The sequence below is a fragment of the Sceloporus occidentalis genome, unplaced genomic scaffold (genome assembly GCF_023333645.1).
Source record: "Sceloporus occidentalis isolate IW3139 unplaced genomic scaffold, rSceOcc1.0.p SCAF_186, whole genome shotgun sequence".
Classification (NCBI taxonomy): Eukaryota; Metazoa; Chordata; class Lepidosauria; order Squamata; family Phrynosomatidae; genus Sceloporus; species Sceloporus occidentalis.
Window position 1 is genome coordinate 723038 of NW_028317166.1, and position 13643 is coordinate 736680.

Here is a 13643-nt window from a genome sequence, read left to right on the forward strand (position 1 = left end):
GTGTGTGTGTGTGTGTGTGATAGCACGGATGTGTAAGTGCTGGAACCTAGGCATGATGGGACTGTGATTGCTGAAACCTGGCTAGCTGCCCCCCTTGTGTATTGATGCTGCCAGCAGTATGGGGTCTGCACATCACTTACAGCCACCCTGTACCAGCCTGTATTGGCTGACTTGGCATGATAGGAGTGTGATTGCTAACAGCAATCACAGTCCCATCACGCCTAGGTTCCAGCATTTACTGGATGGATGTGTTAGTGCTGGAACCTAGGCATGATGGGACTGTGACTACTGTTAGCAATCACACTCCTATCATGCCAAGTCAGCCAGTACATGCTGAAACCTAGCTAGCTGCCCCCCTTGTGTAGTGATGCTGCCAGCAGTATGGGGTCTGCACATCACTTACAGCCACCCTGTACCAGCATGTACTGGCTGACTTGGCATGATAGGAGTGTGATTGCTAACAGCAATCACAGAGAGCACAGTCCCATCATGCCTAGGTACCAGCATTTACTGGTTGCCTGGGTATGACAGGAGTGTGATTGCTGTTAGCAATCACACTCCTATCATGCCAAGTCATATTGCTAATTTTGTCCAATTGTGTGTTACCTACTTTTATTAAACATGTGAGTTTTTATTATTATTTTTAAAGGTGGGGGTCATTTTCGGTTTTGGCTAAGTGAACCCTGAATGTTTTGGTCCAGAATTTTCATTTTAGTTCATCCCTAGAATAAATCTAGGGAATCCTGAATTTGTAGTCGCAAAACTTTCAAGGCCCAGAAATCAGTGAGAGGAAGAGTAAAGGTTTTGTGTCATTTTACTTTATTTTAATCTGCATATTTTATTAAAGGCCATATTTTTTGTCACAGTGAAAAATGAGTGCGGCCCGTGCACGTATACAATTCTGATGAAGTGACCCACTGCAGAACAAACTTGGACACCCCTGCTGTAGAGGATTGAAGTTACTTTTTTTCTACTTCTCTCTAAATATCTAATTAATTTTCAAAAGGGATTCCAATATCTTCTATTGCTATTACAACTGTTTGTTTAAGGGCTTAACGTGCCTCTTAGTGGAACCCATTTGATATACAAGCCACCACATATTTTGTACAATGGGTTTTATTCACAAAAGTGGGAGATTGCAAGAAAGCTATGGTTTTAATACACCATCTTCATTCATCACGCATTATAAATGGTCAAATTTGGCAGGTTACTCCTGAAAGAAGGGCTGAGCTGGCCCTTCATACGACCGCGCTCAAGCTATTATACAAGGTCAACCAAGTTCTTCTTGCCTGAGATGCTAACTGGATTGACCCTTAATAATGCATAGATATCAGAATATTAACAATGCACCTCTCCTGAAATCTCCAATTATGGCAAATAAAACCCATTGTGTGGTTACCAATAACTCGGTGAACAATAATGTTTATTTTATGCCACTTTCATGAGTCATCTTCTTTCATGCCCCCTTTCTTTTCTCCCACAACATGTTTGTGCCCCCTTGCCACTGTCCTATCTTTCTTCCAATAAAGCTACACTAGTAAAACGTGTTGCTTCGATGTCTCTCTATAAAATAATGAAATTATGTATTATTATCATCTTTTATTTATATAGCGCCAGTAACTTATGCAGCGTTTAATACAATACATATGTATGACAAGACGAGAACTAACAGACTAGGACAAACCGATACACTACTATTATTATTTATTATTATTATCCTTTATTTATATAGCGCCAACAGTTTACGCAGCACTTAATACAATACATAAATTCAAGGGATATGACAAGACAAGAATTGACAGACTAAGACAAACCGATACATTTGGTGGAGATAGCCCTGCTTACAATCTAGAGGGAAATGGGGTGACAAACATAAGGCACAGAGAAAGGGTGAGAGGTAGTGTGGTGGTTGTATCGATGACAAGGAAGTTCTAGCAGCTAAGATGGTGCGGCTTTTCTGAAGAAGTGGGTTTTTAGATGTTTCTTGAATGTTGGGAGGGAGGGAGAATGCTGAAGGTTCCTTGGGAGTAGATTCCAGAGATATGGGGCAGCTCGAGTGAAATCTTGTAGACAGGAAAAGGAAGAGGTGATGAGTGAGGAGGAGAGCCTTAGCCCATGGGAGGAACGTAGGGATCGAGTAGGAGAGTATTTGCTAATGAGGTCAGAAATGTACGGAGGAGCAGTATTATGGATGGCCTTATATGTCAGTACCAGGATCTTAAATTTAATTCTAAAGGTAATTGGGAGCCAGTGGAGGGTTTCACAGAGGGGGGAAGCAGAAGAGGAGCCTAGCAGTGGCATTTAGGATAGACTGTAGAGGAGAGAGTCGAGACAGTGGAGTTCCAACCAGAAGAGTGTTGCAGTAGTCAAGACGGGAAATGATAAGTGAATGAACCAGAGTTTTTGTGGATTCTTGGGTGAGGAATGGGCGGATACGAGAGATGTTTTTTAGGTGCAAGCGGCAGGATCTGGCGAGGGACTGAATGTGAGGGATGAAGGAGAGGTTTGAGTCAAGGATGACCCCAAGGCATCGGGTCTGGTTAGTAGGAGAGATAGTCGTGTTGTTAATGATGATAGAGAATTCAGGTAGTGGAGTGGAGATGGAGGGAGGGAAGATAATGAGTTCAGTTTTAAAAAGATTAAGTTTCAGGTAGCGTTGTGACATCCATGAGGAAATAGCAGACAAGCAATTGGTAATACGGGACATGAGAGATGGAGAGAGATCAGGAGAAGACAGGTAGATTTGGGTATCATCTGCATATAGATGATACTGGAGGCCAAATGAGTTGATTAGTTTGCCAAGAGAGGAAGTATAAAGAGAGAACAGCAGAGGACCAAGGACTGAACCTTGGGGGACACCAACCGAAAGTGGAAGGGGTGATGATGTCTTGCCAGAGAAGTTGACAGAGAAGGAACGGTTAGACAGATATGAGGAGATCCAGGAGAGAGCTGTATCTCGAATTTTCTCGATTTATCTCGATTTTCATTATCGATTAATAGAATCGATTTTTATCGATTATAAAAATTATAATCCGACCTCAAACAGAGATCGGATTATAACACTAGAATCCAGATCCCCCGCAACGCTGCAGGGGACCTGGATTCCCCTCACTGTCGGCCGGTCTCTCACTTCCGTCGCTCTCCCCCTCCCATACATCACTCTGCCTCTCTACCCGGCTCCGTTACTGACTTCATAGAAGCCTCAGCGTAAGTGAAGGGCAGTAACGGAGGCTGTCTGCGCGCATCGTTTAGACCCCCACCGGCTGACAGAGGATCATCCTCTCTGTCAGCCGGTGGGGGTCTGCATCGCACAGACAGCCTCCATTATTCATCTTCACTTACGCTGAGGCTTCTATGAAGCTGCATTGAAAGTTCCTGTCAGTAACGGAGCCGGGTAGAGAGGCAGAGCGGTGTATGGGAGGGGGGAGGAGTCAGAGGGGTGTATGGGAGCCACCCTCCCATACACCACTCTGGCTCCTCCCCCTCCCATACGTCACTCTGCCTCTCTACTCGGCTCCCTGGTGTCTTGTGAACCTCCGTGGCTGACAGGAGGCAGAGTGGAGTATGGGAGGGGGGAGGAGGCAGAGTGGAGTATGGGAGGGGGGAGGAGCCAAAGTGATGTATGGGGGGAGGCAGAGTGGTGTATGGGAGGGGGGAGGAGCCAGAGTGGTGTATGGGAGGGGGAGGAGCCAGAGTGATGTATGGGAGGGGGAGGAGCCAGAGTGATGTATGGGAGGGGGAGGAGCCAGAGTGGTGTATGGGGGGTATTATGAATTTCAGGGCATATAGGGGGTATAAGGCATATCTATTAGGCATATCAGGGGGGCATAAAACATATCTGGGGGTAAAAGGTATATCAGGGGGCTCAGTGGCATATAGGGGGTATAAGGCATATCGATATTAGGCATATCAGGGGGGCATAAAACATATCTGGGGGTAAAAGGTATATCAGGGGGCTCAGTTACATATCAATGGCAAATAAGAGGTATAAGGCATATATGGGGGCAGAGTGGCAAGCTGGGGGTCAGATGTGCATAACCGGGGGCAGTTTGGTAAATAAAAAAAATGTAAACAAGGCTTTTTTCTCATAGTTTTTATTAAATATGAAAAATAGTTAACATATGAATTAATATTTACTAATAACTTTGTATTAAAACCTAGTTTGAGAAACACTGTTTGGGTTCTTGTAGCTTTTATTATTATGTCAGTAAAATAAGAAGGTGAATAGAGAGAGGCCATTGTGATAAAGAGATAAAAGTGTAAATTGTACGTTTTTTATTACATTATTTTAAATTGAACAAAAATTAAATTTTTTTTATCCGATTAATCGAAAAAATAATCGGCCAACTAATCGATTATTAAAATAATCGTTAGTTGCAGTCCTACTCACAGGTATGTGTTTGTAAATTTTAAAAATGCAGTTCTTATCAGGGCAGAATTTTTCCATCGATAACATCCTTTTAACCACTTGAAAGCAAACCAGAATGTACTAATGTGCAAAGCGTTAGCTAGGAGTAGTAGGCTGCCTGTGAGGTTAAATAACTTGCTTATCGCTAAAGCAGGCACCGAACTACTGAATGAACAAACAGGCCTCTTGAAAGATCAGATACTTGCATTTCCCTTACAAGGTGAACTAAATTTGTTCAAGGTCATAGGAGGCTGCTAACATTACCATACTCTCAGTAAAAAATCAAGACACTGGCCGATCACATTCTGTCCTTTGTGGTTAAAAGAATATCCTCCCAATCAACCAGAAATGATTGATAAGAGGAATATTGGCACAAGACCAGAGTGAGGGGGCAGAAATTCAAAGAGCTGTAGGGAATCCCTCCTTCAACACAGAGAAACCTGATCCGTTCACATTCAATAACATTCTGTGCGGCTCTCTTTCCAGAGAGACACTTGCACAGGCTTTCCCCAAACAGATGTATCGGCTCGTTCTGAAGGAGGTTATCCTTAACCCACCAAGCAAAGAATGTTTGGCTTTTCATGACTATAAAATATCAAAATGATTGAAACACTTTAACAAAGATTTTACGATGTGCACAAAAAAAAATAAAAAATAAAAAACTTAAATCACGTATTGATAACGCCTGCCAGTCTATAAACTCTGATTTTTTTAATTAGGCTTGCTAATAAACAGCTTATCTTCGATATTGGCTTATGTATGAATGTAATTCCTTTAATCAAGAACATGAACTACCACCACATTAGCCACATATTTTTTAAGTTACTTTCTTGTAAGAAAGTAAATGTTTTCTATGCATAGTGCGAGGTTTCATTTTGAGAATCTGTGCCGCAGCAAAAGATGTCTAAAAACAGACTGGATTCAGTTTAGGTTGATTTTGCAGGTTGCTGCTCCACCTTCCGAATCAGCTCCCTCCCCGTTCTTGGCTACATGACAAATCTGACCCTTCTTTTTCTGTGTACCAACAACTGTTAGTCTGTTACTTACTCGGAGACATCGCTGCTACTGCAGTCAGGCTGCCCATCCTCATTCAGGACTTTCATCCCCAAGGAGTCTACGGCTCGCATCAAGATAGCCTCCATCGCTTCCACAGACAGCTTCTCCAAGACAATAACCCTGCAACGGCTCAACAGAGCAGTATTCACTTGGAAAGACGGGTTTTCTGTGGTGGCCCCGATAAGAGTTATTGTTCCACACTCCACGTGGGGCAGGAACGTGTCCTGGAAATGGGGGGCAAACAGAAGGAGCACTTTAAACACCCTGGGTGAGTACTATACTCTAAAAGAAAGAGAAAAAAATGTGCTTATAAATGGTCCATCCAAGTTAAACATGTTTAGGTATTATTACACATAGTATTTCACTGTATACTATACTATACGAATCCGAAACATGGATATCTGACAATGACATTCATATGTGTAAACTTGATTTTGGGCTACTTTGGTTTTCTTTACTGAAGTTTAAAACGTACAACAGATATCCAGCGTTGGCATAATACTTGATGCAGCAAAACAAGGTTGCATTCTGATAGTTTCTGATTCTGGGGTGAAAGGATAACAATGAGGTATAACAATGAGGTAATTAGGCCTCTTTTTATAAAGCACCCCAGCTGGTTTGGTTAACAGCCATGTAAAAAAATATATATGGTTATGGGAATCTGATTGAGCTATAATATTCCAAGATGGCCTCAGACAGAAGTTGCTTGGAAGTTATGAATATAGGTATTGAACAAATGGAAACTGCCAGGCTTAGTTGAAAGCCCAAATATATCTCAATCCATTTCCTATCATAAAATAGGAAGATCACTGTTAATTATTCTATTGACCTGTAGATGTGAGACACTTGAGTATCGGCATGCGTAAGGCATAAATGTGGTGCATCTGTAAGGGAGAAACGCCTGTTTTATATACATAGGATGTTAAAAAATATGGGTTTAACTACACTACTGTAACCCAAAAGGTGTTACACCCCCATCATCACCAGAAAAATAGCTTTAATAAAAAAAATGTATGTCACCTTGCTTAAATCATTGCAAAAATAAAAGTACTAGTTAGTAAAATGTAACACACGTCACCAGTTAAATATCACAGGGATTTGACCGCAATATCATAATCTATACACTTATCAAATGTGGATTAACATGGCTAGTGCCATATACACATATATATATATATATATACACACACACACACACAGTTGTGTGCCATTCACATTTGTACCTGTTGTGTCTTATTAAAGCGATGAATCTCATCAACAAACAGGATAGTTTTCCTCTTGAAAAGCTTTGCTTCATTTTGTGCTTGTTTGATGACCTCTCTCACATCACTGGTGGAGGCACTTGTCGCAGACAGTGTTACAAACCTTGTGTTGTTCTTGTTGGTATTCTTCGCAATAATCTGGGCAAGTGTGGTCTAAATGAAAGAAGAGTGATTTAAATGTGTGGTTCAGATTCTGAAACAGATTAGTCTAGAAAACAACGGAGTCACAAAAGCATGTCCTTCTTTGCTGGCTTGGGTCAATAGGGATTGCTTTCACACTGCAACTGAAGGGCATCATCAACTCCTAATGAGAACAATTAAAGGTTATTTATAAAGCACACTTCTGGTAAAAGGTGGCTTTATCACTGGAATGTTCTCGCTGAACGCACATATCATAGCCCACCGTATCTTATATAGTTAGATAGGCTGAAAAAAGACATGCGTCCATCACGTTCAGCCTTTCCCATATTTGTTTACTTCTTGCTGTTGATCCAAAAGATCTTCTTTTGGATTAAACATATGTGGCTTCCGAATTTTGAGAAAAGGCTACGTACTTTCTAAGGCTAGGTTTCCACTTGGGTTTTTGTCCTGCGTTATTTTCTTGATGAAAAACGCGTTTTTTCTGGCGTTTTAGCCTTTCTGTGGAAATTGCTTTTTTGACCTTAGGCAGTTTTTCCAGTCTTTATACGTTGGAATTTTCACCCAGCTAAAAGGGATTAGGATAAACGGCAAGTATCTGCCCCTTCCTGATGTCATTTCCTTGGTAGAGTTCTACTTAAACTCGCCCCGGCGGACCCTTTTGTCTCTTTTCTGCGGTTTGTAAGGCATGCTTTATTCCGAATGTCTGCTCCTCTAGGAAGATTGGCCCCAAATGATGGTGCAAATTGTTTGCTGTTGCTTTTGGCACGCAGGATCCAGTTGGTTTGTTTGTAATGCATGTTTCTTCCAAATGGTGTAAAATTCAATATGAACTTTGTTTTGTGTGAAACTGTTTGTTTGCAGCCTATTTCTCGCAGGACACACAGATACTGGGTCCATCCTCTGCATTGTAACTGTGGAAAAAAACGCCATAAAAAACGCCAAGGCAAAATCCACATGGCTTTTTCATGGCGTTTTTTCTCTCCCATAGACTTCTATTGGAGAAAAACGCCAAGATTTCCTTGCAAAAAACGCCAGAGTGTCAACATGCTGCGATTTTGAAAAACTGCCACAGAGCCCAAAAAAGCAGAAAAATGCCACAGAGGACTGAAAAAACGCCAAACAGAAAAACGCCAAGTGGATATGGCATTGTGCGATTTCCTATTGAAGATATATGAACAGCTAACATCTGGCCGCAGCATTTTTTCACAAAAAAAATGCTGTGTGGCTGAATTGGCGTTATTATGGGCGTTTTTAGCAAAAAAAAAAAAAAACAAGTGGAAACCTAGCCTAAGATTTGGCTGCCTCCTTAGTGCTTATCATGCCAGGATGATAGCTGGCAAAAAATATTTGACCAACAGTCCCTCCTTGCATATATGCATGTTTAGAGATAGCCGACATTAGATTAAAGGTCCTTTAAACAATTAAAATAAACATGCAATTGATCGGCACCAAATTATGATAAAAAATAATCAAAAAAAAACCAAAATGGGATATACGATGTATGTGGCATCATATATACGTGTTGAGCACCGGTCATTGGCCTATTCATTTACACCGACACTCTTCACTTATGCCCGTGTACAACAGGCATAACACTTATTCATTACACGACAACAGTTCAAGGGGTCACAAAACCATTGTTTATATTATTATTTAGTCCAAAATAGGCTCATATATAGGTTGGATCGAGAAACGTGCTAAAAAAAAATATAAGGCAAAGGTTACAAGCAACCTCATCTAACACTGCAAACGTTACTTTTAATCCTTCAGCGATATAGGAACCGCGCAGGGAATAGATGTCAAAACATCACAGTAGATATGTGCTTGCGGGATGGAATTACTCTCAATGCATGGTGTTTCAACGCGCCCCATGGCACAGATCATTCCATCTGGGACCGGAGGACTCTGCTCCCAACTTAGCCTGTTCTCATCCTTGGAAAGAACACAACACCACCTGTTATCATTTATCTGGGGTTATTTGGGTCTCTTAAGACACTCCTTTGCGTCTTTCAAACCCTCAAAAAAAATTACAGAATAAGCCACAAGAATTTTCAGCTAAGGATAAATACATTTCAGAGAAGGTGTTAATTAGAAATAATCTTGTCTATTTGCTGAACAGCTAGACATATTCCTTTCACTGGTATCTGCTTTCTGGAGTGATTCACCAAAACCCACAAGAACGAACACGCCGTGATTTACAGAGGATAAAAAAACAAAAAACCTTAAATGATGACGATAAAGTGTAACCTATTTTTATTATTATTTATTTATCCAGTGCTAATTATCAGACTTGGGTTTTTAGAAGTGTATAAATACTTTTCACATTCCTCTGATGCTATTTCCATGTTTAACCCCTTAATGACAATTGCCGGTCCTGGCACGGCACGGAAAAGCATGTGCTTTACGACAATTGACGTGCCAGGACCGGCACGTCTTTAAACGGGTGCAGAAAGCGATCTACTATCGCTTTCTGCACCCAAAAAGCGTTGCTGAATGCCTCGACCTCGAGGCATTCAGCAACGCCGCGATCGGCACGAAGGGGCCATCTCTGGCCCCTCCACGGGGCGTCAACATCCGCCATACTTTGTATGGCGGCGGACGCCCGTTTTAAAAGCGTTTCGAGACAAAGGCTGATTTTACTTTTTGTACCCTTTGTGACAATGGCCTTTTTAACATTTCTGCGCTGCTTGTGTTTAGCTGTAATTTTCTTCTTTCCCGTTTACTGAACCCACACACATTAGATATTGTTTTTTTCAGGACAAGAAGGGCTTTCTTTAGATGACATTGTTTTGATTGTATCATATTATTTACTATTAAAAAAATTATAAAATATGGTGAAAAATTTAGAAAAAAATGACTGTTTCTAACTTTTAGTTGAAAAATCTTTTACTCATCTATAAAAGGTAATGAAAAAACCTGCTAAATAGATTCTACTATTTGTCCTGAGTTTAGAAATACCCAATGTTTTTATGTTTTTTTGCTTTTTTCTACCCATTATGGGGCAATAAGTACAGGTAGCGTTTTGCTATTTCAAAGCCATTTTTTCCAAATCTGGTAATTCTTCCCCCCATGTGCCATTTCGGGTATCTTTGAACCCGGCCAATGCAATTTACCCCATCAAGTCATATATTTTTGAAAACTAGACAGCCCAGGGTATTCCAAGTGCTAGTATTTTAACTCTTTCCATGCACCATATCTACCACCAGTCTTTGTCAAACTTTATGGTAGTCATTTTTTTGCATTTGTTTTGTCATACACATTTTACTTCAGGTATGAATTAAAATGTTCTAGTTTATGTCACTATCACAAAACACCCCAATATGTGTTCAGCAACATCTCCTGAGCGCAGCGATACCCCACATGAATGATTTTGCCTGGCTGTTTGGGGGCAAAAGGGCCACATTTGGGGCATGCGCATTTTTCAATGTTGAACTTTGGCATTTGGGGATCCACTGCCCATGCCCTATTTGGTACATCTTTGAGCCGGGCCATTTCAGTGTGCCCAATAAACCCATATATTTTTGAAAACTAGACACCCCAAGGTATTTCAAATGCTAGTATTTTAACTCTTTCCATGCACCATATCTACCACCAGTCTTTGTCAAACTTTGTGGTAGTCATTTTTTTGCATTTGGTTTTCCACACACATTTTAATTCAGGTATGAATTAAAATGTTCTCGTATATGTCACTATCACAAAACAGCCCAATATGTGTTCAGCAACATCTCCTGAGTACAGCGATACCTCACATGAATGATTTTGCCTGGCTGTTTTGGGGCAAAAGGGCCACATTTGGGGCATGCGCTTTTTTCAATGTTGAACTTTGGCATTTGGGATCCACTGCCCATGCCCTATTTGGTACATCTTTGAGCCAGGCCATTTCAGTGTGCCCAACAAAACCATATATTTTTCAAAACTAGACACCACAGGGTATTTTAAATGCTGGTATTTTAACTCTTTGCATGCACATATTTTACCACCAGCATTTTTTCAAAGTTTGCAGTAATATTTTTGTGTGTGTATTTTTCCCACACACACCTACTTTATGTATGAATTTACAGCTCCTGGTATATGCCGCTGTCACACGACACCCCATAATGTGTTCAGCAACATCTCCTGAGTGCAGTGATACCCCACATGCATGGGTGTGTCATTTTTTGGGGGAACTAAAAGGCCACATTTGGTACGTGTGCATTTTTCTAATTGGAAATTAGATGTGTGGCCATCCTTCCCCCCGTGTTAATTGGGACGTTGTTGAACCTGGCCCATTCAATTTACCCCATCAAATCATACATTTTTTAAAAGTAGACACCCCACGGGCATTTAATATGCCAGTATTTTAACTCTTTCCATGCGAGAATTGTTTTAAGCTAATATGCTAATTTTAGGACTTGCTCACAAAAATATATTTTTTATATATATATATATATATATATATATTTATTTATTTTTTTAAAAAATTTAAAAAAAATTTTCAACTTGGAGGTTCCCCTGATAGTGACATCAGTGGGAAATGATTTTTACATTTTACTGTTTTTTTACTATTTTTTTCTAATTATTATTAATTTTATTTTATTTTTTAATTTATTTTTACTAATCACACTGTGATTAGAAAGCTGGGCTCCATTGACTTGCATGGTGAATGCAGTACCTGTATTCAACCTGCAAGTGGAGCCAAAGTTCTCTAGATGGTCTGGACTATCTGGCGAACTTTTAAAATTTGTGGTTCCTGTTACAGGACGGCGGCCATCTTCCTTGATGGCGAAGATTGCCGGCAGCTGCGGCTGTGACCGCTCTCCGGAGCGGTCACAGCCCATCAAAAGGTTAGTGTTTGGTGTCGCTGGATGCCTCCTGATCGAGGCATTCCAGCGACACCATTTAAGTTTAGGAGGCGATCATCGATCGCCTCCTAAACGCTTTTAAAACGGGCGTCCGCCGCCATACAAAGTATGGCGGATGTTGACGCCCCGTGGAGGGGCCAGAGGTGGCCCCTTCGTGCCGATCGCGGCGTTGCTGAATGCCTCGAGGTCGAGGCATTCAGCAACGCTTTTTGGGTGCAGAAAGCGATAGTAGATCGCTTTCTGCACCCGTTTAAAGACGTGCCGGTCCTGGCACGTCAATTGTCGTAAAGCACATGCTTTTCCGTGCCGTGCCAGGACCGGCAATTGTCATTAAGGGGTTAAACCCTAAAGGCTTAGTTACAAAATCCAATTCACCACCTTTTAAAGGAATACCTGTGACATGATAGTAATACCACTTTACAGCAGACCTGTCAGCTACAAAAGAAAGACACTTGATTAATATATTGCTTAATAGAATCAAAACAATGTGTATTACGCATATCTTGATCTGTTATATAATATCAGGTAGAAAAACTGCCGCTTAAATACATCGGTAAATAATAAAATAGTATAAATGTCTTTCATCTACTTTAAATGGCTTGTTGAGTTGCATGAGAAAGACTAGATCTAGATCTACCTCCTTTTATGCTTATTGTCACCACAATGTTACCATTCTGATCAATATAAGATAAATATCAGACGTTCAATTTAAAATGTTAGAACTTCCTTCTGCCACGAGAAGACAATAGCTTTTTTACATGCCCATAGTACACTGACCTTGCCGCAACCTGGAGGCCCCCAGAGTATGATAGAGGGAACGTCGTTGGACTGTAGCAGGGTCCTGAGCATGGTGTTTTCTCCTAAAACCTTGTTTTGCCCCATGTAGTCTTGCAAAGAGCTGGGTCTCATTTTGTCCGCCAGTGGTTTGCCATCCAGCTTCTCAGACAGATTCTTCTGTTTCTGTCCGGAATGAAGGGTCCCTCTTTGAGAATGCAGTGGCTCCTCTTGCTTCTGTGGGCATTCAGAACTAGAGGGTGCAATCTTAGCATTCGCCTCTACCCTTTTGGGGGACTGAAGGCCAAATAATTCAGAGGACAATTCAGATGGGCCATCAGAAGATCTATGCTTGTGAAACAAAGGAAAGCTGGGTGCTGCTGATCCCTGCAATCTCCCAGGAACCTGAACATTCTCTAGAGCTCCCGAATTCTCATGCGAGGAGAGGCGCCTCTTCTTGCCAGGAGCCCCAGTAGGTCTCAGGTGTAGGCAGGTATCAAGGTGAGAATTGATGGTTGCAGCCGGCATCTCAAGACTACACACCGGGCACTGTACAAGGTTGTTTTCACCACAATCTCCTGGTGTCCCAGAAGCACCATTGGCCTGATCCATACTGCAACCTAATGTCTACAATAACAGCTGAGTGTCCTCACACAGAAGGCCTCCACCAAGACCAGGATCTCCTTACCTAACTAAGGTTCCAGATGATTCTGAATACTATAAAGCAATTTAGGAACCGAATTGAAACTATGAACCAGTCCTATCAGACCCCAAGCATTTTTTGCATAATGTATAGATGGGTACAACCTAATATGTGAGCCACCTAAAAGAGGTTAATAATGCCTTTCCGATGACTGAAATAAAGGTAAAGTATTGAAAACAGAGAAGCTGTCAGCTCACACTATGACACCTGTCAACATCTACACTACTTAAAACTGAAGGACTCCCGCCTCATGTATACTTTCTAACAAATAATTAGCAGATAGGAGGGAATTCTCGTAAACCTGACGATATCGCTAGCCCTATATTATCATAAAAATAACTTGCGGACTTTAGCGCCTAGAATCAGAAGCTGCATTTCCTCGCAGGGCGCCTTCAGAGAGAGTCACGTGACAGTGTGGTCTGGGGCATCATGGGATTTGTATTTCTCCTGTACAATAG

General features: G+C 41.3%; 1 protein-coding gene across 1 annotated transcript in view; it reads right to left on the reverse strand.

The window, feature by feature from the left end:
- The window catches only part of LOC149278669 (ATPase WRNIP1-like), a 35493-nt gene extending 22399 nt beyond the window's left edge, over positions 1 to 13094 (reverse strand). Inside the window, exons 1-3 of the mRNA XM_089501886.1 lie at positions 12486 to 13094; positions 6688 to 6879; positions 5456 to 5688 (exon numbers count right to left, since the gene is read on the reverse strand). Coding sequence (XP_089358012.1) covers positions 5456 to 5688; positions 6688 to 6879; positions 12486 to 13094 — 1034 coding nt within the window. The remainder of the gene's footprint in view (positions 1 to 5455; positions 5689 to 6687; positions 6880 to 12485) is intronic.
- Between the last annotated feature and the right edge of the window lie 549 nt (positions 13095 to 13643).